The sequence below is a fragment of the Pleurodeles waltl genome, chromosome 3_1, assembly GCF_031143425.1.
Source record: "Pleurodeles waltl isolate 20211129_DDA chromosome 3_1, aPleWal1.hap1.20221129, whole genome shotgun sequence".
Lineage (NCBI taxonomy): Eukaryota > Metazoa > Chordata > Amphibia > Caudata > Salamandridae > Pleurodeles > Pleurodeles waltl.
Window position 1 is genome coordinate 427,066,094 of NC_090440.1, and position 26,374 is coordinate 427,092,467.

Here is a 26,374-nt window from a genome sequence, read left to right on the forward strand (position 1 = left end):
GCGTGTTTTGCAGTTGCCAAGGCTTGTTGGCATCTTTCAACAAAGTTCTTCATGCACTGTGCAGCATGCACTCTCCATCCGGCGTGGGACATCACTTGCACCAACCAGGAATCCGTCTTCTTGGGTGCAGTACTGGCTGTTCTTCTTCACCGGTGGGTCTTCTTTTGCACCTTCATCTGGGTTAGCAAGGGCTCTTGTTCTCCCTGGACTCTTCAGTGCTTCTTGGACTTGGTCCCCTTCTTCCACAGGTCTTCAGGTCCAGGAATCCACATTTGGTGTCTTGCAATCTCTCCTGGTTCTTCCATAATCTTCTTTCTCGTGTTTCTGTATGTTCTAGGAAAGTTACAGTGTTTTACTCCTGCTTTCCCGGGCTCTGGGGTGGGTTCTAGTACAGGTGTTTTCTAATACGCCCAACACCCCTCTACACACTACACTTGCCTAGGTGGGAAACCGACATTCGCATTCCACTTACTTGGTATATGGTTTGTGTTTCCCGTAGGCCCATTTCTACCTATTGTGATTTTCATTAATTGCACTGTTTTCCAACTGTTTTTACACCTGTTTGTACATACTAGTGTATGTAATTGTGTATTATTTCCTCCTAATGGAGTATAGTCTCTATGGTATTTTGGGCATTTGTGTCACCAAAATAAAGTACCTTTATTTTTGTAACACTGAGTACTTTCTTTCGTGTGTGAGTACTGTGTGACTACAGTGGTATTGCATGAGCTTTGCATGCCTCCTAGATAAGTCTTGGCTGCTGAGCTACAGCTACCTCTAGAGAGCTTGGCTTCTAGACACTGCCTACATTTCACTAATAAGGGATAACTGGACCTGGTATAAGGTGTAAGTACCACAGGTACCCACTACAAACCAGGCCAGCCTCCTACACTCAGTGCTCGAAGGTCTCTTGGAGGAAGAGCCAACAAGTCCTGGCAAGAGCAACAGTCGCAGTGCACAGGGGTTCCACTCCACTGGCAGGAGCAGGCGCCCACTGTCTCCCAAGTTGGTCAGAAGATAGGCAGGACCCAGAGGAGGACAACAAATCACCACCTGTGAGCAGAGCCTTCATGTTGTCCGAAGGACAGCAGGATCTACTGGCTGGTTGTCATTGTCTTGAGGGACATGCAGATGCAGGGAAGTGACTCCTTCACTGTAAGGGAGATTCCTTCATGCTTCCAGGTGCAAACAGAGCCTAGTGACTCTGGAGGATGCACAGCCTTGGATGTTGCAGAATTCTTGCAGGATCTGGAGAAACAATGTTGCACTGGGAGCTATCCCACCAGCAGCAGGCTTCTTTCAGTTCCAAAGCAGACTAGCAGCAGTTCCAGAGGTGAGGAGCAGAAGATGTCTTGCAGAGAGTTTCTTGTAGTCTTGCTTGATGAATCTGAGAATCCACCACCGGGGGAGCCCTTAAGTGACCCTAAGAGGGGGTTGGTCACTCTCTGAAGTGACCTACTTATCAGAGGGTGTCTGGCCTGTCATCTACCTGGCCTAACCAGTCAGATGCTCTCAAGGGCCTCTGCCTATCTTGTTTCCAAGATGATAGAATCAACTGGTCACCTGGCAAAGCTCTGTGCACCTTCCTAGGGGAGGTGCTGGACAGGGGGGTTGTCACTCCCCGTCCTTTGTGTGGTTTTGCGTCTGAGTGGAAACTGTAGGTTCCTGAACTGGTGCCAGTCGGATTATGCAAGTAGGGCACCAAATGTGCCCTTCAAAGCAGTCTGGTGGCGTTGCATTTTGCATGGGCTCCCAGGGGTGGCAATAATACATGCTGAAGCCCATGTGGGACCCCTTGTATCCTAATGCCATGGGTACCTTAGTGCCATATACTAGGGACTTATAAGGGGACACCAGTATACCAATTGTGGCGTCCATAAAGGTCCTAGGTAACCAAATTTGGAGGGAAAGAGCACAATCACCGAGGTCCTGGTTAGCAGGATGCCAGTGATACAGTCTACGCACACTGATAGCAGGCAACCATGCCATGCCAAAAAAAGGGTACTTTCCTACAGTTGGTATGCGTCAGTTTATGTGTAGATATCTCCAAGTGAAGATATAACAATGTTTGTGTACTAGTAGAGTTGTAATGAAGAATACTTTATTTTGCAACACCTGGTGTGGCTGTTTCTTGTGTGAGAGTTACTGACTGACTATGGTGGTATTGCAAGTGCTTTACACTCCTGGATAATCTTTAGCTGCTCACCACAGCTACCCCTAGAGAGCTTTTGCTATCTAGACACATAAACACTATCACGAAGGGCTGCCTGGAGTTGGTACAGGGTGCCACATCATAGGTGTACACCATAAACTGAGCCAGCCTCCGAAGGTTATTAACTAGGGATGTAGTAAGGCCTGAGAAAAACCCTCTGACTCCACACCCATCCTTGGAGTGCCCTTCACTTGAACAAATTTGTTTAAATATGTCATCTGATGTCAGTTTCCCTGATGACATCTCAGTGAAAGTGATATATTGTGTTCTATTGGGTTAGTGAACACCAGTGTTATATAGAAATGGGTGCAGCATTGCTCTATTCACCTCGTTGGGCCACAAAATAACCTTGATCTTTATTAAATGTGAAAAAATTAAATATCAGAACGTCAAAGTCAAACTATAAACCATAGCACGTTCCTCGTTACAAGTGGCCTCTAAACGCTGACAGGGCCAGTACCAGCGGTTACGGGCCCCGTGGAGTTATGAGAGAAACATTGCATATCGACTAGCTTTCACTCATTTAGGATGCTAAAATCAGCTGAAATCTTGGGGGTGAAAGTACAGCCCAAAACGAGGTATTGGTGGGGGAATGGGACCTGGAATTACTGAATTAGTGGACCCTCAGGGTCTAACTCGTACTTCTCTCTCTGTATCTGCTAGGGTGGGGAAAATCCAGCCTATTTACCAGGTCACTTATGATGAGGACCTCAGCGTAAGAGGGTGTAGCAGCGTTTTAATCTCATTTCGAAATAAACACGAGTGCAATCATAAATTCATATTTAAATACATGTAAACATTCAGAATACCTTGCAGTGAAGCAAGCTGCATATGTACACACACACAAGTGATAATTTATTTAAGTTTCAGTACTATTTGCGGATTGTTCTCTGTTGTGTTGCGAGTACTTTTTTTTCTGTTTACATTTGCATTAACCACATAATGTATGAATATCCCCAATAAACAGTTATTGATTCCAGGCTGGTTAAGCACGTCCTGACTGCAGAATTGGAATAACATTTCAACCACCACACTGATACAACTAGTGTGGAAAACTAAGGGGCTCATCTAATTGTATATCTTCTTCAGTATGCCGAAAACGGGTAAGCATGTATACTGCATCGCAGCCTGATCTGAGAAAAAAAATACTATTCTGTGGGAAATCAATTGCTTCTGCAAGTCTCGGCATCTTTCACCTTGAAGTAAGGTGTTTTGAAAAAGAAATTACACCCTCTTAGTGTTTTGTGATTTTACATATTAAATATGTGTAGCATTCAGCTAATTCTCACCAAGTCCTTCCAGCAGATGAATCTAACAAGTGACAAGTAACAAACAGAAATTGTGCTTTTTTCATTATTAAATATACAAAATCAGCCAACATTCATGTACCTTGTGTGAAACAGTAAGTGACCCCTTCAGGAGGGGGTACTATCGTTTAGACATCACTGCAGTAATACACCTAATCTTTCCAGTGTTCAGTATAAACTGTGCTAGGGATGGCATCAGGTCCTGTGGCAGCGTTAAACCAGATGCCAAAGCCAAAGCTGAAGCAGGTTGAGGAGACAATGGCCTCCAAAGTGGCATGGGATGGCTTCAAAGGTAAGTACCAGCAGCCGCTAAAGGAGCCAGAACCAAGATCAAAGCAGCAGCACTGGACCAGAATGTGGGCAGGGGTCTCGGGTCCTGAGACAGCTGACAAAACCTTGACATAATGGCAAAAATTACCAGCAAGGTCTGCTAAAAGGCCTCCACCCTGCTGCAGTGAAGAACCCACTTTGGTGAATGTAACTTTAGGAATTGGCTTAAGAATAGGGTCAGACTCCAAAGAAGATGAAGTTCCAACTTCAAACGTTTCTCTTATTACAATGACAAGAGGAAGGTGACCTGAGCTCTGGCTTGTGCTTGTAAACGGGGAGTAGATCCCAGATAAAAAGCTGCAGAGACTCCTGAACTTGAGGCTTTAAACACACTTGGCCTCCGGTTCGCAGATTACTTTTTAATGGTCATAGATAACAAGTAGTGGTATCTTGGGATCTTCGCAAACATCACAGGCAGAATATGGGTCCATCTCCAACAACAACGTGCAAAGGATCACACAAGGCTTAAAATGCCAGATAACGTTGGAGGTTGATCAGGTTGACAGTCTGTACTACCAGCACCGAAAGCAAGGCACTTTCAAAAATTTCCGGATAACCTTTGGCAACTGGGGTAAGGGTTAATTTAAGTAATGTGGAGGAGCGGACATCCATTAGAAGCAGAAGGCTCACTTACTATCACTAGGGACAGAACGTGAGGCTTTAATAACCAATGCACAAATGAAGAGGGCAACAAAAAGAGTCACCTTTTGTGGCATGTATAGGCAAATACCAGCCTTCTCATACTTACTTTGTGAGGTAGTCTGAAAAACCAGCAACCCGGAATATCGATGTCGTTATGAGGGCCGTTACCATGGTGACAGGCGGGCAAGCTAATGTTACGCAATTGGGAGTCTTGCTCTCTTGATTTATTCTGCAGTATCAGGGGAGACAAAAAACATAGTCTGTCATATGAATTTCAGTTTATGCTACTATCAACATTACTCCTCTTTTACAGTCATAAATTACAATATAAGATATGTTTAATCAGCAAAAACACTCAATATTCGACCCATAACAAACAAGAAAACATTAAACTCATCCCTGTAGTGAGTTCCTTACCTCCAGGTCTCTCAATTCACAACATGCTTCTATTATTGGAAAATGTGCCAAAATTACATCTGACAAGCTAGAAGGAAGTGCCCATCCCTCTCTGTATGTAAATTCCTTACTACACACTATTTTCACAAAATGTTACTCACCTAAGTAGAAACCCCTGTACTTGTATTTATTATGCTTTCTTTCGTTCTAAACCGACCCACTAAAGAAAGGGAATCCATGCCTTAGAGGAGCGGTCCTTAATTTACGGTCTGCGACTGTTCGAATTAAACAATATCAGCAGATGAATAAAGTGTACAAGCCTAAAAAAGCAAAACTGAAAACTAAACATTTTTAAACTCTCAATTCGTGTTGAAGGAACTTGGTATCCTTATCTAGCCAGAAGTATAGACGACAGAATCTAGTGTGGGTGACTCAAATGAAGCACTGGCACGCGCCGACAACAGAGTAGGCATTACTAGGAAAAAAGACAACGGGGTATGCTAGAGCCTAAAGTACCGTACGGTCTTCTTAGAAAGACCAGTACATTTTCAAAAGCTTCAAGTTTCCAATTAAAATTAACATTTCGATCTTTGCATCGTTTATTGTGAATTAAATCAAATATTTCGTAATTGATGTATTTTTGTGGGTTTATAATTGTTCTGTGTTTTTATGTAATGCTTTGGAGACCCGTGCTGAGAGGGCAAATGAAGCCACGCTGACAAGGACTTCTCACAAAGCCACTATCAGCACAGTGGCAGTTCTGCGGCTTTGGGCTGGAAGAGAGTGGCAGTGCACAAAAGGTGGTGAGGATGGTAGGCAGGGAAAAAAGTCATTTTTGTTTCTTTAAATATGAATGGGGCAGGAAGGATTCTGCAAAAGTTGGAGGTCATGTATGTCTTCCGGCCCACTGTATTTAAAGAGGGGGGTAGAAGGCCATATCGAATCCAGATAGTGCTGTGGGTAGGCGCAGGAGGTCACATACAAGCATTTTTTTTTAACATATGGAGATGGGCAGAGAGGGGCACATGTCGGGGGTAATGTCAAGTTTGGTGTGGGTGGGTGGCAGGACGCCTTTTGCTTTTTACAGATAAGGTCCAGCTGGTGTGAGGCAAGTGACATTCCTATTGATTGCTATTCCTCCACAAATAGGAGGTCTGCGACCTTACATTACATTGTTAGGCTGAACTCAGATGACAATTTACCAATCAGTGAAAAACAGCAGCACGAGGCATTAGATTACGATTCGGGATAGGGTGAAAGGGTGGAAACGTCTTTGGGAGACACATGGTCCAGTGAACACTTGTAGGGGCCAGCCCTTACAGTGGCCATCCCCATCCACCATTGCCTGATAGACTGATGTGCTATTCTTCATATCCTGATACCGATAGGTATCCAGGAATGGGTTCATCGGATAGATTAACATCCACGTTAGATTGACTTGGCCCAGGCTCAGTTTCCTGAACTTTAATACAATGAGTTTTTTCCTTGTATTGTCTGAGGGTCTGCTTCAGTAACCGAAAATAATCCTCATTTGAGGGTCCTTAAATCTTACTGCTTTATTTTCCTGGAGTCACTGTTTATTTAGCCTTTCTCTTTTCCTCAATTTGTTCAGTGGTGGCTGGTGACTGAAAGCAGTGGTGGGGCACAAATACAAGACGGAATTGCACCTTGTGAGAGAGCCTCACTACCCACGTATTTACATTCACCTACTCACCCACTGCCTTTGGTCACCTACCCATTTACTCATCCACATTGTCATCCACTGCCATTCACACAACTCTTATACACAGACACCCACATTTTCTCTGTCAAGCCCAGCAAACACATTCAAACAAACACACATTGCCTCACCCATCCAGTATCCAGCAGTTTCAATGATAAAAGGTACACATTTATTTGAGCTGCAGATTACATGTTTAATATGACAAATCACATAATTAGTCTGCAGAAGAAATAAAACAATAACTAGCCATGATAAATTACTGGAACAATTACTGCCTTTGAGTGACGAAATCACCTACAGAGGCAGTGAAAGGAGAGGAGAGCTGAGAGAACAGATTTTTTTTCTTACTGTCTGTAAAAAAGATAGAGCTCCAACTTACTTGTGTGCAGGGTTGTCTTTGGCATATTTATGACTTAAGGTCTTCAGGTCACACTCCTGTCTCCCAGAGAGCCCTGGAGTTATTTATTGTATTTATTCCATTTCTCTGCCACAGACTGCTTGTAACGCAGGAAAAGGGGATTTTCTTTGCGCAATGCCACATTCTTTTAATAAAATGTGACCTACGGTAGGTAGACCCTTTTGATCACACCCCACCATTTGAGTACATAGGAAAGGGTGGTGAATAATATAGGAGTGACATGAAGTTTTCAGACACCCAGGCTGAACAAAAAACGCTCCAGGCTGTTTATTATCAGGGCTTCTGGTGGAGGAGGAGATAAGCCAGGGACATCACTGCGTTCTGAGAAAACGCCCTGTCAACCCTACTGTGCAGCTTTCAGCCACATACTGATGCAGGCGCAGTGGAGCTTTCAAAAGTGCACAACTTTCACTCGGAAAATGTTGTGCAGAAAATGTTTTACTTTCATCATGTAATTAAATATATGCTTCACTAGACAGGCCAGAAAAGGCTAAGGGTGCAGCCCCTTAGCCCTTGAACACCAGCCGCCCCTGAATTTGTTTATCCTCAGTCTGTGTTTCCTATGTCGTTCAGCATTTTTCTCACCAACATGCTCAGATGTTTCAGTGTTCAATGTTAACGCCAGCCAAGTTACTGCTAGGCGTGACATTGAGGGGCATGTCAATTATGTAGACATTGAAAGTTTCAGCATTGCAGTTAATGATGTTAAAGGTGCCAGCGTCTGGAGGTTACAAAGTCATCAGCTGAGGTTTTTAGCCAGTGGTGGCTGGTAAATACAGCGAATGGAGATGCAGGCAAATGGGTGGGTGCATAAAATGAATACATAACAGAAATAAAATAAATACAAAAATGAAATAAATAAAAAGTTACTTACTGTGCTTGCTGCAGTAATGTCCTCTTCGATCTGATCCTCCTCTTCTTGTCATATTACATCCAGGGCTCCAGCAAACTCCCTTAACCAATCCTGGCGCTGCTCTCATGCTATTAAACAGTATGAGAGAAGCACCAGCACTGGAGGGAGTGGCCTCTCCCAGCACGCCAGAGGACACTGGAGGTATGTGCAGGCTCTCAACCCAGCTGTTTAAGACAACCGGGTTGAGAGGTTTATAGTGTGCATTCCTGTCTGGATTTCTTAGAATCCCTCTATTGCTGGATTTGGGGCCAAAGACTCTTTGAGGAGTTCGATTTTATAAACCATTTTGGTCCTTTCCTCAATTTCTTAAGACTCTTGATTCAAAATATATCACACTTCTAACACTCTATTTCCTTGTCCTTGATAACACTGGCTTTCTGTGACACAATAGTCTGGATTCTACCAGGAGCCACATTCGAGGTGTTGTTCATCCTCAGAGATGTTCCTCTGGCCACAACATCCAAAAGCCTTAAGTACAACTGTATTTTTAATTTTTGGTTTAATTAAAGGAGCCTCAAAACGTAATCCAACTGGTACAGGAAGCATTGGGTCAATCCCCAGATATGTGTGTTCCGCCAAAAAAAACACTTACCTCATTAAAAGCATATGAAATAAAACAAAGCTCTTAAGGCTTTTCACTAGCAAGTGGGTTAGGAATTTGGAACACGGGAGGGAACCCTTCATGGCAAGAAGGAATGGCCAAACGTGACGTTAACTGACTGTAGAGAAGGCAGATCTCCTCCACTGGGCTTTGCTTAAAAACAATGTTTTTGTAACGGGAGAATTCCTAGCTGGAAATCAGGTAATATTTAAATAGCATGCAAATATCACCAATAAAATATGTAGTAAAAAGACAACAAGTATGGGCCACAATCCATTACAGCATTAAAATGACAACTTTATAAGTTGTTTTTTGGAAGGCTACGGCTGTTATTGACATACCCAATTTGTTAACCAAGGTAAACCCAAGGTCACAAGATAAAGATATTCATGTTGAGATAATGGATGTTAAAAATGTTTGGAACGGACAATGCATTTTGCAATCACTGACATCCTGGAAGAAAGATTTTACTTCAAAGAAATGCTTCCTCGCTTTATACGAAGTCAAAAATTGCTACCTGTTGCGAGTTAACTTTCTTCAGAGACCCAGAGTACAAATCCTCAAACCCTGGATCAATGTCTTGCCGACTCAGCTCTTCTACCTGGAAGACAGAATTACAAACATTAGCTTAAGTTTTCCTTTTCTACCTTGAAGTAGACACACACAACGTAACAGTGTGATGTAATTTTGAAAGAAACTCCATTTCGCCAATTCTGGCTTGCAGTTTAGCTTAGTGACAATCACCAAATTAATCAATCAGTTCCAATGGTTTTGTATTCTAATCACCATCTTTCTGGTAATTTGCAAAACGATGATGCACTTTTTCAAATGAACATCAACATTTGCATGATTATGCACCAGGCCTGGAAAATAGTTTAAGGAGCTGTCAGATGCAGGGGAAATGGACATGATAAACAGACATGTTAATACCTCCTCCCCCTCAAGCATTTGGTTTCAATTGATGTTTTTTCAATTACTCATCTAGAGTATAATTGCCACTTTCCCCACACTTTTTACTGGATAACACTGCAGTAAAACCCAGACAAAACAAACTACATCAAACACTCAACGAAATTCCAAAAGCAAAAAAGTGAGCTGTGCATTTCAGAGTTAATAGGTCGAAACACCGAAGGGAACTGTCAGGGGAAGGGCTGTATTTAAGTGTCAAGGTAGAACTGAGTGGTGGAAACCAAGGGTGGAAAAGCCATTTTCACAAAAGCCAACTGCTCCAATCCAGATGTGGGAAATTCACTGTTCACAATTCAGAAAAGATAGAAGCTGTGGGCACTTGTAATGTCCTGTGTTTATTAAGGCAGTACCAGAAGAGAGGCAAATTATGGCGCTGCTGGGAGTACTGTATGCAGGGTCATGTGAAGGATGGTTACGTTTTATGTGCAGAGTACAAAGTGCACCAATATTAGGCAGTCAGTATGGAAGAATGGACACTCCCTTTGGCATGAAGCAAAGATAATACCCAGACAAATGCAGTGAAAGCTGAGAGGAGACTAGAGATATGGGCAAGGTATAGATGATAGGTTTTCTCTGTTTGAGTGATTTTATAAAAAATAAAAATAATTCCACCAAATAAATTTGAGAAAATATCTCAACATAGGCTACATTTTCAATAATGTGCATGTTAAGTATATTACTGTAATTGCATTTTCGTTTATACATATTGATCAAAAGCACCTGGCTCTATGGTATATACCAGCGGCAAGACAAGAAATGCCCTCAAGACCCGAAAGCCAGAAACCTACAGAACCGTATAGTTCATAACAGCTGTCATGATTCTGAGTCAAAAGGTCCATGTCACATTAGATAAGAAATTAAAATGTAATCATCAATTGAAATTTTGAGGCTCACGGCTCACAGGTTTATCATCAATATTTAAGCTCCATTAGATCCAGCATAGCCTTTTCTAACTGAATCAGTCCTCCTGCAGTTGAGCTGTCTTCAGCGTTATCCTTAAATAGGATGTTTACTAAAGTACAGTAGTGACAGTCTCTAGGTTGACGATTTGCCCAAAGTTATTTGTCTAAAACCTATCCTAAGTGTTCTGTGAAACATTAATAGCACTTTTATTTCCAAAGTGTGTGGCAAGTACCTTGCCACAAGTGTTGTAGAACAAGGAAGAAAAGTAGACTTAATTAATGGTCCCTAGTCAATGTTAGACAGAAATTAAGGCCTGAAACTTCAAATGACAGTTCTCAGAATTCCGAACTAGAAAAATGCAATCTGGCCTCCCTTCTAATGGCACAGACGCACACCTTACCTTTTCCCATACGCTGCTGCCGTCAGTTAGTATAAATTCCTCTTGGAGAGAGGGGCTATCGAAATTGTCTTCCTGTTCTTTCCCCTTCTTTTTGCAATGCTCCGTGTGCAAGTTCTCAGCAACTCTAGATAAGACAAGCAGCAAATAAGACAGCTACCAACAAGTATGTATTACTAGGTGGCACTTATTCAACACATTTAATTTAAAAACACACTGTGTATAATTCAGCGTTGGCTTTTTTTCCACACAGACTTCAATCTCCCGGCAAGGATATGACGTTTCCTAACGCGATTGCCTGTATTGCAGTCCTTTTATACACTTAGGATTTGTCACACAGTGCAAGTATCTCAAATCATTATATTTAAAATCGAATTTCGGTATGTTGACCGCTACTGATTTTTCAATTACGTTTTGCCAGACGGTCTTTCCTAATAAACCTTTCATAGCCCCAGTTTACGAACAACTTTTGTAATATGAATACTCGGCCGAGGACAGATGGCTGCTCTCCATCAATTTAAAAAGCACACAGATAAAGTAGAGCCCATGCGACTGGTCTTCTCTATCGGTGCACACTTCACAATGTATACTTGTCAATATGTATCAGTCCTTGGTACAGGTTTCTCTACAACCCAATACATAAATCATTAAGTAGAGCTAAATATCACCTCAAAATAAGTAACAACATAGTACATGCATTATTTAAGGTAAATTACAATAGTGTAATAAAAATGTACGGCGTGGCTTAATCATGTTTATTCTTGTCGCAACTCTTTGTACAAACAATGTGTGTTGTGCAACTAGTTATCCTAGTTAAGATTAAATAGCTGAAAGTCCCTGAATGTATACACGAGTATCCTATATATGTATCTTGTGTCACATTTGCGCACGCAACTCAGTAACGTGTAGGAAAAAGAATCTCGTTGCCAGACGTGAGAACCAAGGGTGTCGCACCTGCTCATTAAAAAGACGTTTTCAGTTTATGAGCTGCAGTTTGTCTCAAAGACTTCCAAATTGATTAATCAAGGGTTTCTTAGGTAAACGTCTCAGATATGTTGAGCCACCTCACAGTATTAGAGATAAGACAGTGAAGAGGATGGGCGGACTGCCAAAGAGGGAAATTGTACTTTGAGGCTCCAGAAGATGCTATTAGAATGCTGTATCATTTGACTTAGTCGCCCAAATACTGTGCCACTAGTGAAGGATAAACTCAAGAGATTCTAGGATTTCCTCCCCACAGAACCTAGAAGAGAATGCATGTTCCTTAACCTTAGGTGTGAATGATTAGCTTTAAATCAGCTTTCACATTGCCTAGCAGACACCACAGCTTCAGGCACTGAGTCTGAGTTATCCCTGAGAAGACAGAGCTGTGTAAGATCTAGTACTCTAAATGAAGCCTTTTGTAAAGGATTACAGGTTGTTATAAATCATGACAACGTGGTCACAGATGCCATGAACATGACCTCGTGCGCACAGCAGTGTGACCACATTTCTCTCAAATAATGTTTAAAAAAAACATGGAAGTGTAGTATGTGTCTGAAAGGCATACCAGACATCCTTGGTCATAGCATATGAGTTTCTAAACGATGTAAGCGAAGATTACCTTAGAGGCTCAAGGCATTAACTGTGTTTCAGGAAAGATGTAAGTTCCTGTACGCCTATTGTAATGTTATTCATAGCCATCAATTACCTTGAACAAAAATTCATGAGCAGATCCTAATATGCAAACTGGACATGGACAAGATTTTTCAAATTTGTTAATAATTTATTACGTTTCTGGGAGTGAGAGATAACGACCATTTTTTCACACCAGACTAAATTCAAATGTGAGTCTTGCACATTATATGCCAACTAAATGTCTTTATGTATCATGATAAAATTACTTCAGTAACACGCTTCCTGGGGGATACCATATTTAACCGCAGATTCCTCACCTTGTGACCTGGTGCCAGACTAGATACAGGGTTTTTTTCTCAGACATTCCATTGCACGCTAGTAGGTGGCATCATGTGGCTCTGCATCAGATATATCCCACCCCGGAAAGGACCTCAGGGCCACAATACAATCACCACCTCCACACGCTGGCGTCACTTTCTTTCTAATATCTGTGTGCACCATCAGATGTGGAGCCCTTAATAATTAATTGTGCCAGTGAGAAGATCATTAATTGGAATCTTTTTAGTATGGATCAAAGGAATTAGGAAGCAAATGTTTCAATTCTACTGACCGTGGAGAGTGGGACAGTAACAAATCTACAGCTAGAACGAGTATCCACCAGAAAGAGCTTTACTGAAGTTAAGTAACTTGTTCTTATGATTGATACATCTAACCACACAGACTAATCACATTGTGGATAGGTATCGAAGCAGAACCCTCCCAGGTGGCAGAATAGCTCAAAGACCAGAAAGTCTTGAGGGACCGAACAGGCAAAGTGTTCCTGGCTATCATGGCAGTAGTGCTTCATGAGCATATAAACTAATGCCCAAGTAACACCCTAACAAATGTCCAAGACAGGCACTTGTCCCTGGTGGATGGAGCCCTCTAACACTCTGGATGTTGCTTCTTAGCTAATGCGCAGAAGACATTTATGAAGAGGACTAGCCAGATTTTATTTTTTCTACACTGCTTTCTCCTTTGTTGCACCTGCAAACTACACAAATAGTTAAGGGTCCACCCGCTGTTCTTTGGTACAACCAACGTACGAGTTGCTTACCTTTGGTAACAATATATCTGTAGAGACATATTCTAGTTGTAGATTCCTTACCTTTGAATTCCCCAGGAGTCAGTCTGGATCTGGAGATTTTTCTTCGAGCAGTACCTCTGAGCGCAGTCAGGTGGCGTCAGTCGACTCCACGGTCGTCGTGATGATGTTGCGGTCATGTATGGGCACCATTCCAGTGCGCTGATGTCAGTTTCTTTTCACAACTTCCCACATCAGTAGCACGGAGTCATGAAGAACACTGAGAATGGTCACCAAAACTAGGGCCCTTAAAGGAAAGTTCCTGTCCTTAGAAATCAGTTTGCAGTGTGGGGAGGATAGGCGGGTCGGTAAGGAATCTGCAACTAGAATATGTCTCTACCGGATATATCGTGACCGAAGGTAAGTAACTTGTTCATCTGATAGAGACTGCTAGTTGCAGATTCCTTACCTTTGAATAGATACCAGAGCAATACCATCCCCGGTGGTGGGCAGCGAACCAAGATCACACCAAGAAGTCCTGCAGGACTGAACGGCCAAAGTAGCCGTCCCTGCTGAGCTGACTGTCCATGCAGTAGTGTTTGGTTGCTGCCTGACAGATGTCCAGGACTGGAACGCCCATGCTAGCGCTGTGGTAACTGCAGTAGCTCTGGTGGAGTGGGCACGTAAACCTTCAGGAGGTTGCTTCTTAGCCAGAGCATAGCACATTTTGATGCATAAGAGCACCCATCATGAAATGGTCCTCTTCTGCACCGCCTTCTCCTTCTTTGCACCCACATGTCCCACTTGATCGTCCACCCGGAAGTCTTTGGTACGATCAAGGTAGAACGCCAATGCTCTTTTTGGGTCCAGATGGTGGAGTCTCTCCTCTTCATGTGAGGGATGTGGGGGTGCATAAAAGGTAGGTGTAGAGAAATGCCTCCCTTGGCATGGTTACCACCTAACGTTTTGCCTTTTGTTGATGCCAGTTACAAATCAAAGTGTGCTGGGACCCTGCTAACCAGGCACCAGCACCATTGTTCTTTCCCTAAACTGTACATTTGTTCCCACAACTGGCACAGCCCTGGCACACAGATAAGTCCCTTGTAAATGGTACCCCTGGTACCAAGGGCACTGTGGCCAGGGAAGGTCTCTAAGGGCTGCAGCATGTCTTATGCCACCCTGGGGACCCCTCACTCAGCACATGCACACTGCCTCACAGATTGTATGTGGTGGTGGGGAGAAAATGACTATGTCGACATGGCACTCCCCTCAGGGTGCCATGCCCACATCCCACTGCCTGTGGCATAGGTAAGTCAACCCTCTCGCAGTCCTTACAGCCCTAAGGCAGGGTGTACTATACCACAGGTGAGGGCATAGTTGCATGAGCACTATGCCCTTACAGTGTCTAAGCAAAACCTTAGACATTGAAAGTGCAGGGTAGCCATAAAGAGTATATGGTCTGGGAGTCTGTCAGTTACGAACTCCACAGTTCCATAATGGCTACACTGAAATCTGGGATGTTTGGTATCAAACTTCTCAGCACAATAAATGCACACAGATGCCAGTGTGGGATTTACTGTAAAATACACCCAGAGGGCATCTTAGAGATGCCCCCTGAATAACAAGCCGACTCCAAGTGCTAGGCTGACCAGTTTCTGCCAGCCTGCCACAACCAGATGAGTTTCTGGACACATGGGGTGAGTGCCTTTGTCACTCTATGGCCAGGAACAAAGCCTATACTGGGTGGAGGTGCTTCTCACCTCCACGTGCAGGAATTGTAACACCTGGCGGTGAGCCTCAAAGGTTCATGCCTTTTGTTACAGCACCCCAGGGCATCCCAGCTAGTGGAGATGTCTGCCGCTCTTGCCACAGCCCCCCACTTTTGGCGGCAAAGCCGAAGGAGATAATGAGAAAAACAAGGAGGAGTCACCTACCAGTCGGGACAGCCCCTAAGGTGCCCTGAGCTGAGGCGACCCCTGCCTTTAGAAATCCTCCATCTTGAGTTTGGAGTATTCCCCCAATAGGAATAGGGATGCACCCCTCTCCCCTCTGGGAGGAGGCACAAAGAGGGTGTAGCCACAGTCAAGGACAGTAGCCACTGGCTATTGACCCCCGACCTAAACACACCCCTAAATTTAGTATTTAGGGGTGAACCTGAACCCAGGAAACCAGATTCGTGCAACCTGAAGAAAGAAGACGAACTGCTGACCTGAAATCCCGCAGAGACGATGGAGACACCAACTGACTTGGCCCCAGCCCTACCGGCCTGTCTCCAGACTCAAAGAATCTGCACAGCGACGCATCCAACGGGACCAGCGATGTTTGAGGACTCAGAGGACTGCCCTGCACCTAAAGGACCAAGAAACTCCAGAGAACAGCAGCACTGTTCAGAAACTGCAACAACTTTGAAGCAACTTTAAAGAGACTCTCCCTTCCCGCCAGAAGCGTGAGTCTTCGAAACTCTGCACCCGATGCCCCCGCTCAAGTCCAGGACAACCAACACCACAGAGAGGACTCCCAGGTGACTCCAATGATGTGGACACACTGAGTCGACCTCCCTGCACACCCACAGCGATGCCTGCAGAGAGGATCCAGAGGCTCCCCCTGACCACGACTGCCTGGTAACAAAGGAACCCGACGCCTGGACCAAGCACTGCACCTGCAGCCCCCAGGACTGAGAGGAACCAACAACCAGTGCAGGAGTGACCAGCAGGCGGCCCTCATCCTAACCCAGTCGGTGGCTGGCCCGAGAAGCCCCCCTGTGCCCTGCCTGAATCGCCTAAGTGACCCCTGGGTCCCTCCATGTTTTTCAATAGCAAACCCGACGCCTACTTTGCCTACTGCACCCAGCCACCCCTGTGCCGCTGAGGGTGTGGGTTGTGGGCTTGTGTGTGCCCTCCTAAGTGCTCTACAAACCCCCCCCGGTCTGCTCCCCGAGGACGCAGGTACTTACCCGTAAGCAGACTAGGACCAGAGCACCCCTGTTCTTCATAGGCGCCTATGTGTTTTGGGCCCTCCTTTGACCTCTGCACCTTACTGGCCCTATGTTGCTGGTGCAGTGACTTTGGGATTGCCTTTAACCCCCAACAGCGGGCTGCCTATGCCCAGGAGACTGACTGTGTAAGGGCTTTACTTACCTGAAAAACCTAACTAAACTTACCTCCCCAGGAGCTGTTGATTTTTGCAGTGTCCACTTATAAAATAGCGTATTGTCATTTTAACCAAAACTGTGTGTACTACTGTTTTAAATCAAAGTTCTATACTTACCTGTGTGAAGTACCTTGCATTTTATGTACTTACCTCAAATCTTGAATCTAGTGGTTCTAAAATAAATTAAGAAAAGGTATTTTTCTATATAAAAACGATTGGCCTGGAGTTAAGTCTGAGTGTTTTTCCTCATTTATTGCCTGTGTGTGTACAACAAATGCTTAACACTACCCTTTGATAAGCCTACTGCTCGACCACACTACCACAAAATAGAACATTGGTATTATCTAATTTTGCCACTATCAACCTCTGAGGGGAACCCTTGGACTCTGTGCACACTCTCACTTTGAGATAGTATATACAGAGCCAACTTCCTACAGTAGGCAAAGTGATGGACTGCCTGACATGGAAGAGTGTCACTACTTTAGGTAGAAAAGAAGCTCTTGTGCGAAGTACTACTTTGTCAGGGTGTATTGCCAGGAATGGTGGTTGAGATGAAAGAGCTTGGAGCTCACTTACTCTGCGGGCAGAAGTGATGGCAACTACGAAGACAGTTTTGATGGGTAAGAGCCATAAAGGGCAGTTGTGAAGCAGCTCAAATGGGGCACACATAAGGTATGTTAATACTAGGTTCAGATCCTATTGGGACATGATGAATGGGATAGGAGGAAAAGATGTGTGAGGCCTTTAAGAAACCTCCCAATAAGGGGAGATTTGAATAAAGAAGGTTGATCTGGTAACCTCAAGAAAGCAGAGATAGCAGAGACATATCCCTTAAGGGTGCCCAGGGTGGAGCCCTGTTGGGCAAGGGAAAGAACAAAGAGAGGAACCTGAAGGAGAGGAGCAGATAGAGGATTGACAGATTTGTCGATGCACAATGCCACAAATTTCTTCCAACGACAGGAGTATATGGTTTTGTTTGAGGGACGCCTGGCTGCCATGATAATGTTACAGACTTCGGGAGGTCAAAAGACGTCAACTGTCGCCGCTCAATCTCCACGCAAGGAGGCGGAGGGTGGACAGGTGCAGGTGGATGCCCCTTCACTGTTGCTGCGACAGAAGATCCTCCCGAAGAGGCAGTCTGATCAGGAAGCTATGGCGATGCTCAAGAGCTCGAATATCAGACTCTTCGTGCCCAGTCCGGAGCCACCAGGATTACCCTTCCCCGAACTTGTCTGTTCTTCTTCAGAACTCTGAGCAGAAGTGCTATGGGCGGAAAGGCATACAGGAGGCCTGAATTCCACTCATGACACAGAGCAAGTGCTGCCTTGGAAACTCCAACGCGCAAAACAGCTGACATTGCACGTTCTCTACGGAGGCGAACAAGTCTAACCAAGGTTCTCCCCACTGAAGGAAGAGACCTTGCGCCATCTCAGGATGGAGACGCCATTCGCGATCGAACACGCATCGTCGGCTGAGTTTGTCTGCCTTGCCTTTCAGCGAGCCCTCCAGGTGTTGAACCACCAGGGAAATGCCCTGATGTTCCAGCCAAGTCTAGAGGCGAAGAACCTCTTGACAAAGGGTCCACGACCCCACTCCGCCTTGTTTGTTGCAGTACCACATGGCGGTGGTGTTGTCTGTGAACACCTGCACTGCTTTCCCTTTGAGAGAGGGAAGAAATGATTTTAATGTTGGTCAAATCGCTTGGAGCTCCAGAAGACTGATATGGAGCCCGGTTTCCACCAGAGACCAGAGGCCTCTGATCTCTGCCTCTCCAATAGGACCACCCCATTCCCAGGAGTGACGCCTCTGTCACTACTGTAAGATCTGGTTTAGGAAAGGAGAGGGATCTGCCTTTGACCCAATCCTGATTCATTAACCACCACTCCAGGTATCTCGCAGTTCCTTCAGAGATCTGGACCTTGTCCGAGAGATTCCCCTGATGCTGCGCCCACTGGAACTTCAGGTCCCACTGCAGAGCCTGCAAATGCCATCTGGCCTTTTGAACTAGCAGGATGCAGGAGGCCATGAGGCCCAGCAGCCTCAGAGTCATTCTCACCGAAACCCAGGGGAGAGGCTGAAACATCGGTCTCCTAGCACGAGTATCCTGAACTCGCTTTACTGGAGGATAGGCCCGAAACTGCACTGTATCCAGAACGGCTCCAATGGAAGGGAGCACCTGAGAAGGAGTCAGGTGTGACTTCGGTACGCTGATAGTGAACCCCAGCGAATGCAAAAGGTTTGCCTTAGTCTGGAGTTGAGAGACGACTGTCTGAGGCGAGTTCGCCTTCAACAGCCAATCGTCGAGGTAGTGGAAGAGTGGAACCCCTAACCTGCGCAGATGAGCTGCCACCACTATCATCACTTTTGTGAACACTCGAGGGGCAATGGTAAGTCCAAAAGGGAGCACGGTGAACTGAAAGTGCTCATGACCTACCACGAATCGTAGGTAACGTCTGTGGGCTGGCAAGATGGGGATGTGAAAGTATGCGTCTTGCAAGTCCAATGCTACCATCCAGTCTCCTGGGTCCATGGCAGATAGGACCTGAGCCAATGTCAACATTTTGAACATCTTCTTGAGGAAGAGATTGAGAGACCGAAGATCTAATATAGTACAAAGACCCTTGTCCTTTTTCGGTACCAGAAAGAAGTGGGAATAACAACCACAACCTACTTCTGCGAGAGGGACCCTCCCTATAGGCAATCTGGAAAACCCACCTGTCCGAGGTAATGGATTGCCATTGGGGCAGTTGATGGCGAATCATGCCACCAAATGGATCCTGGTGTACTGGCGGACTAGGAAGGTTTGGAGGCTGAGGAGGGGGCAGGGGTGTCCAAAGAGACATGTACCATCAAAGGGCATCTCCATCAGAGATTGCTGGACAGCCAGGCGTGGGGTCTCAATGCCACAGTGGATGCAACTGATGTGCCAAGAGAGTCGGTCGTATCCAGTCCACAACGAATCATGAACTTTGCTGCGTCCCTCCCATCAATCAGGGCTTGGGAAAGGACAGTCTGGGCCTCCTCTGGAATTTTAAAATAGAGGAGGTTTATCCGTTCTTGAAGGAAGATTTCTATAAATATAACAACCCAAGTAACTTGAATTTACAATTTCAATCTCGCTCACGTAGGAGATTTATTACCTTCTCTGATACTTCGTCAGATTCAGATACAGAACATTTATCTGAGACTTTTTCTGGCCCCACACCCCCCTCCACTCAACCTTTTTTTGGCAGAGGTGGACGCAGAGGAAGAAGGGGAGGTGCACGAGTCAGATTTCAATACCAAGATCAGAACAGAGATCTGTATACCCCACAGGGAGAATTCCGTACCAGGAAAAGAATATACAGAAGATAACTGACGTGGGTTCAGATATGATACCTGTTTACAATTTGTCTACTTATGCCCTTTCTGATAAAGAGCAAGAGGTATTAAATAAAGGTTTGTCTTTTGTTCCCACCAAACTTCAAGATTCGGTTGACACTAAAACCGAAATCTTAAGGTTTTTACGTAAAGTAAGGCTACGGATCTTTTTTCAAGACAACATGGATGACACGACTTCTAATGAATCTAACGACACTGGTCTATATATAAAATCTACTTTTTGCCCTGACACTACTCATATGCCTCGCGAAGTACACATTTTTGAAGATGTGGTCCTTCGTGAAATTGATTTACTTAACAACACTAAAATATCATTTAAGTCCAATTGCTCCAAAGAAGAGAATAATGCCATTCTTACCTTGTCACAAAATGAGAACATCATCATTAAGCCAGCTGATAAAGGTGATAGTGATACTAGACAAAGACAAATATAGTACAGAGATACGTCGTCAACTAAATAACAGGAATCATTATTGTTTGATAACAGAAGATCCCACATCCAGATTAACAGCTACTATCACTACCATCATTGATGAAGCACTGAGAGAGGGCTGGATATGTAAGAAAGAATTTGACTTTTTGAATCAAAGACAATCACGCATTCCCCTTCTCTACATTCTTCCTAAGATACACAAAGATTCTATTAATCCTCCGGGCCGGCCAATAATTGCGGCATGCGGATCTCTATTAGAACCTTTGGCCCAATATGGGGATTTCTTTCTCAAACCATTAGTGTATAATACTAAAGCATATGTGCGGGACTCTATGCATATGATTAATAAACTCAAAGGCATTGCTTTCAATGAAAAAACACAAATGTTTGCGACCTTAGACATAGAGGCACTTTACACTAATATTCCACAAAATGAGGCATTACAAATAATGAACGTATATTTAGATCAAAGACCTTTGCCTCACAAGGTCCCTACTGCATTTCTGCTTGCTCTGGCTACGCTGTGTTTAAAAAACAACGTCTTTACATTTGACAGTGAGATGTATCTGCAAGTTAAAGGGGTAGCGATGGGCTGCAACTTCGCCCCTGAAATTGCTAATCTTGTGAAAACGTGGCTAAGATATACTGATGACATCTTTGTGATCTGGGAAGGTGACCATGAGGCTCTTACTCGTTTCCATGATTGGATTAACCATTTAACTCCTGATTTGAAGTTCACACTGGCATCGGATTCTAAATGAATTAATTTTTTGGACTTATGGATCCAATCTTCTGATGGCTATATCTCGGTGAATCTATATAAAGAACCTACTGATAGAAACACCTTACTTCATTTTTTGAGTAATCACCCTCGTTCTCTTAAGGAGAATTTACCTTATGGTCAATTTCTTCGAATTCGTCGCAATTGTACTACTAGAGAAGATTACTTTCTAAATGCAGAAGCTTTGACTTCTAGACTGTTGAACAGAGGATACCCCAAAAAAATTGTCAAAGGCGCATGTAAACGCGCATGGTACACCCCCGTGAACATTTGTTAACACCTAAGTTAAAAAACAAGGTATGTCCCTTGACCTGCGTACTCACATTCAATCCTAAAGCGAATCGTGTTAGGGCCATCATTGAAAAAAATTGGAAACTGCTTTTTCCTTTAGGTTTAGATAAACCTCTCTTCGCTTTCAAAAGAGGTCGTAATATTTATGACTCTTTAGTACATGCTCCTTTCACCTCAAGTAATAGGAAGAAAGTTGATCTCAGAAGTATGTTAGCCCTACCCCCCATCATTGGTCATTTTCCATGTACTAACTGCCTGGCGTGTCAATATACAGAAAAAAGTACACAATTGGAGTTGAATGGTAAAATATACCACCAACGTTGCTTTTCAAATTGTAAGACACGCCATGTGATATATTCTATCACATGTCCGTGCTCACTTACATATATTGGTCAGACGACACAGCCTGTGAAAACACGTATACTTCAACACATGTCCAGAATCAGATGTGCTGTACGGGGTGCCCCTCTGGTCGATCACTACATTGAGCAGGACCATTGTTCAGATGACATCAAATGGTCTATTTTATATGTAGTTGATAAAACAAAAACAGGCACAAGATCAGCTTCCCTTTTGGAAAGGATGGAAGCTCGTCTGATAGAAAGAGTAGGCACGGCCAGGCATGGTCTAAATGATGTGTCTGAGATGTGGGCTTTAATTAAACGATAATGGGCGTACAGTCTTTCTAACCATTCTCTTTGTGTTATGTAGAATATGCTGTATAGAATCAGTCCTAGAATTGTATATTAAGCTGCTTTAATGTTATTGTGTTTTGCGGGTTGTGGTTGTGTTTAGTGGATATGGGACAACTATGACAATATAATTGGTGAAGCGAGAACCTGAAGAGATAGGCTCCAATAATTGGGTCTAAGGTTATACTTTTGATCTTGAATGTAATGTTTTTGTAGTTTGTTTTATTGTTTGGATTACGATTATTTAGCTATTGTTTTTGTTCCAGATATACATTTTTTTTAGCTAATAACATAATAACAGCTATTTCATTTTAAATGTCTTTAATAATTATGTTATAATCCATTTATGTTTAGTAGTTTATATTTGTTGTATTATTTTAAAGTCTTTTTTGGCAATCCTTTAATGCTGTGTTTTGCACACTCCAATATGGCCGCCATAGCTCTTCTTTGGCAGCATGAATAGATTTAGTCCTTCTTTGATGTCTGCTAGGCCGCGCAGCTGAGGAGACGGCCCGACATGGTGTATTCTTTAAAGCACGCCGCTGTAATACATCACGCGCTTTAGATTTTGGTGCTGCAGAGAGATGCCGGGCAAGTCACTGCTAGTAAGGTAGGTGCCCCGCTGCACGCCCGCGTCTGACAGACTAGGCTTTTGGTTTTAAGACTGCAATAAGCCTATTCTATTCACTTTCTACTAGCAAGAGTTCGGCTACACGAATTAGTGAATTTTCGTTTCCGCAACATATGAATCACCGAGTATAGGTGAGTCTCCTCAGTTACGCGTCTCTTTGAGTGCAGGATTAGAATCACTGCCTTAAATTAACAGAAGCCTTTGTTATTTTGGCCTGTGTTATTAACAATGTGTGCAGTTGTGTTGTTGCCTAGAGTATACATCTGGGACTGATTCTACCTTATATAACATGAACTACAATTAATCAAATTGACTATCGATGTGGGTCAGTCTAATTAATTTTTGTGTATAGTTTTTGGTATAACTTGTATATAATTTTATGATATACACCTTTTCAGTCACTATAAATATATTTCTTTTGTGTACATATAAGGGTGCCTTGGTGAACAGATGTAGGTTTTCCTACACCCGGTGGTACGTATAGGTAGTATGATTATAAGTCTTTTAAGGTAACTTCTTTGTGTTGTATAAATAGGGATCGTCTTTATTGTCCTGAGGAGGCCGTAGTAATTCAGGCCGAAACGCGTCGACTAGAATGGATTAAGGAGTGACTGTTGGAATTTTTGAAACATCTGGATTGAATAATTTATGTATTGTATCCGACTTTCATCTCAGTGATTGACTCGCTTCACTGCTGCGGGATACTTTCCTTCCACCACTGTCACTACCTGAATTGGTGACTGCTTGCCACTTGATGGTTAAGCAGCCTATATTTTATGTATCACGGTGCTCTATGGTGGTTTTGTATTTGTATATATGTAGTTTTTTGTATATAATATTCTTTTAGGTAGATAGGTGATTTGTTGACACTATGATTGAGTCGATTTATTCCTAATTAAAGAAATTATTACTCAGTAAAAAATTTAGCTTTTTACTTAGAGAATTTGTCAGTGATTTATCCCCGTTGGATACTTTGGTTTATATATTCCTCCGGAACTCTAGGCAGCACTTGCATGACCGTATCCCAGAGAGAATGGGAATAGCGGCCCAAAAGGCATGCAGTGTTCACGCACTGCAGCGCTAGACTGGTGAAAAAAGTTGTCCAGTCTTTTTGATTCACCTATTCGGGTGCGGAAGGGAATGCGTCAGATGAAGCCTGGATGACAAGGCTCTCAGGCATGGGGTGTTGGGTGAGAAATTTTGGGTCTGCTGGCGCAGGCCGATGGCAGCGGGCAATTGTCCTATTCACAGGAGTCCCTGTGCTGGGTCTGGACCAAGTACCCAAAAGGAGGTCCGTCAGTGCCTCGTTAAAGGAAAGAAGGGGTTCTAATGTGGAAGACCCTAGCTGAAGCACGTCTGTTAGGCTATTCGGCCTAACCTCCACAGAAGGTAGCTCAAGGTCCAAGACCTCAGCTGCCCTTCTCACCACCATGGTGTATGTGGCGCCCTCCTCCATAGCCATGGTAAGGGAAGAGAGCATAACAGTGTCAGGGGAGGTGTCTAGACCACTGGCATTACCTACATCCTGCACCCAGTCCATTTGAGGGACGAGCTGGTATTCTAAAGGGTCCAGCATCCCCTCTAAACTCTCCCCGTATCCATACCCATAAGCAGAAGGGTCTGGATCAACCCTGGGCCCAGGAGAGCCCATAGAGAACGGAATCAGCATCTAACGATGTTGTTCCAGCTCCAGGTCATCGGGTATGAGAATAGGATCAACATCGATTGTGAGCCCAACCGGCATTGGGACGGATCCGAGATTGGATCTGGAGGAGCCTTCCGGAGCTGTGGCCGAAGCAGATGACTTAGAACGCGAGGGGGCCCTCACCAACTCACATGTCCCCGAGAGTGCTGAAGGTGGGTCGGTCTGCCCAAAAATGAGGCACATTGCCTCAAAAAACTCTTTGATCTAGGCAGGGGTGGCTCCGGTTCCCGGGAGGTCGGTAAAGCACAGGACTGACCCAGGCTGAAGGCTCCAAGGACGGAGGCCTAGAGCGTTGACGCTCTTCCCAAGCCATATCATCCAAGCGACAGGGTGTAGTCAAAGAACGCTTGTTCTTCTTCAACTTTTTTTTCTTATGAGCCGAACGTCCTGATGACTTTGAGGACGAAGAGTGGTCGTGACTTTGCGGCTAGTCTCGAGACCTTCCTCTCGAATGAGACCATGAGCGCTGCGGAGTCGAGTGTCGGGCCGCCATTAGCTTTAGGGACCGCTCCCTCAAAGCTTTTGGGTTCATGGCCCGACACTCGGAGCACGACTTCGGGTCATGATTGCACTCCAGGCACCAAAGACACACGAGGTGCGGATCCATCACAGACATCATTCGGTGACAAGAGTCGCAGGGCTTAAAACCTGTCTTGCTGGACATCCCTCAATGCATCCACGACCTCGTCCAAAATAGTTTGACAAAAATGTTGTCGTAGTCAAAAAGTGACTGAGGTAGCTCCTCTCCGGATCTGCGCGTAGGCTGGCACGGAAAGAAAAGAACTGACGCCAGCGTGCCGGGGTGGCGCCTATATACGACCGCGACATCATCACGGCGACCAAGACTCCAACGATGCCCACGGAGTCGACTGACGCCACCTGACGATGCGCAGAGGTACTGCTCAAAAAAAAATCTCTGGATCCAGACTGACGCCTGGGGAATTCAAAGGTAAGGAATCTGCAACTTGAAGTCTCTATCAGATATAGAAACTTAAGGCTCTTTTGAGATTAAAGCAATATAGTCTCTCTTCCTCCTTGGATGGATAACATGGAGCAGAGTACGCCAGAAGGGTGACAGACTGACATGAAACAGCATTGCGACTTTTGGAAGGAATCCTGCCCTGGTTCTGAGTTGTCTGGGAAGAAGGTGATGTATGGTGGCTGGATATACAGGGCTTGCGACTCACTGACCCAAAAACCTGACATTATCCCTAACGGTCTTCAGGGTTAGGGCGATGCTGAGAGCAGCTATGCATTGGATCAAATGGGGTGCACATCAAGAATGTTAGGACGAAATTAGGGTTCCACTGTTGCATCTCAAAAAGTTTGGGTGGAAACGTGGGTTAGCTACTTAAAAAACATTAATCGTAATAGATGATGTGAATAACAACAGTTGCTCAGCCAACAGTAGAGAGGTCGATAAATAACTTAACATTGACTCCAGTAAGTCCGTGCTGTGCTAGAGAAAGAACGAACAACACATAGAATAGGTGGGCATGCAAAGGTTGGATGTGACAAGAGTATACCAAGCAACAAATTTTAACTAGTGTCCCGCATAAATGTTTTTGATAGGTGGATGCTTAGCTGTCAAAATGATATCTACGACCTTGAGAGGGATATCAAAGCACTCAACTGTCGCTATTCAATCTTCATGCAAGCATAAGTTCAGCAGGACTGGATGCAGGACTCTCCCCTGATGCTGCAACAGAAGATCCTTGCGAAGCAACAATAGGAACGGAGGACAGATGCTGATGGCCAGAAGTTCTGGATACTACACTCTCCTGTCCTAGTAAGGGTTCTTCCTGATCTTCGTCAGACC

General features: G+C 44.3%; 1 protein-coding gene across 2 annotated transcripts in view; it reads right to left on the bottom strand.

The window, feature by feature from the left end:
* Nucleotides 1-26,374, bottom strand: part of POLG (DNA polymerase gamma, catalytic subunit) — a 795,283-nt gene that overhangs the window by 255,076 nt on the left and 513,833 nt on the right. For both annotated transcript variants that reach the window (XM_069222697.1, XM_069222698.1), the window contains exons 11-13: nucleotides 10,815-10,938; nucleotides 9,060-9,143; nucleotides 4,598-4,720 (exon numbers count right to left, since the gene is read on the bottom strand). In XM_069222697.1, coding sequence (XP_069078798.1) covers nucleotides 4,598-4,720; nucleotides 9,060-9,143; nucleotides 10,815-10,938 — 331 coding nt within the window. The remainder of the gene's footprint in view (nucleotides 1-4,597; nucleotides 4,721-9,059; nucleotides 9,144-10,814; nucleotides 10,939-26,374) is intronic.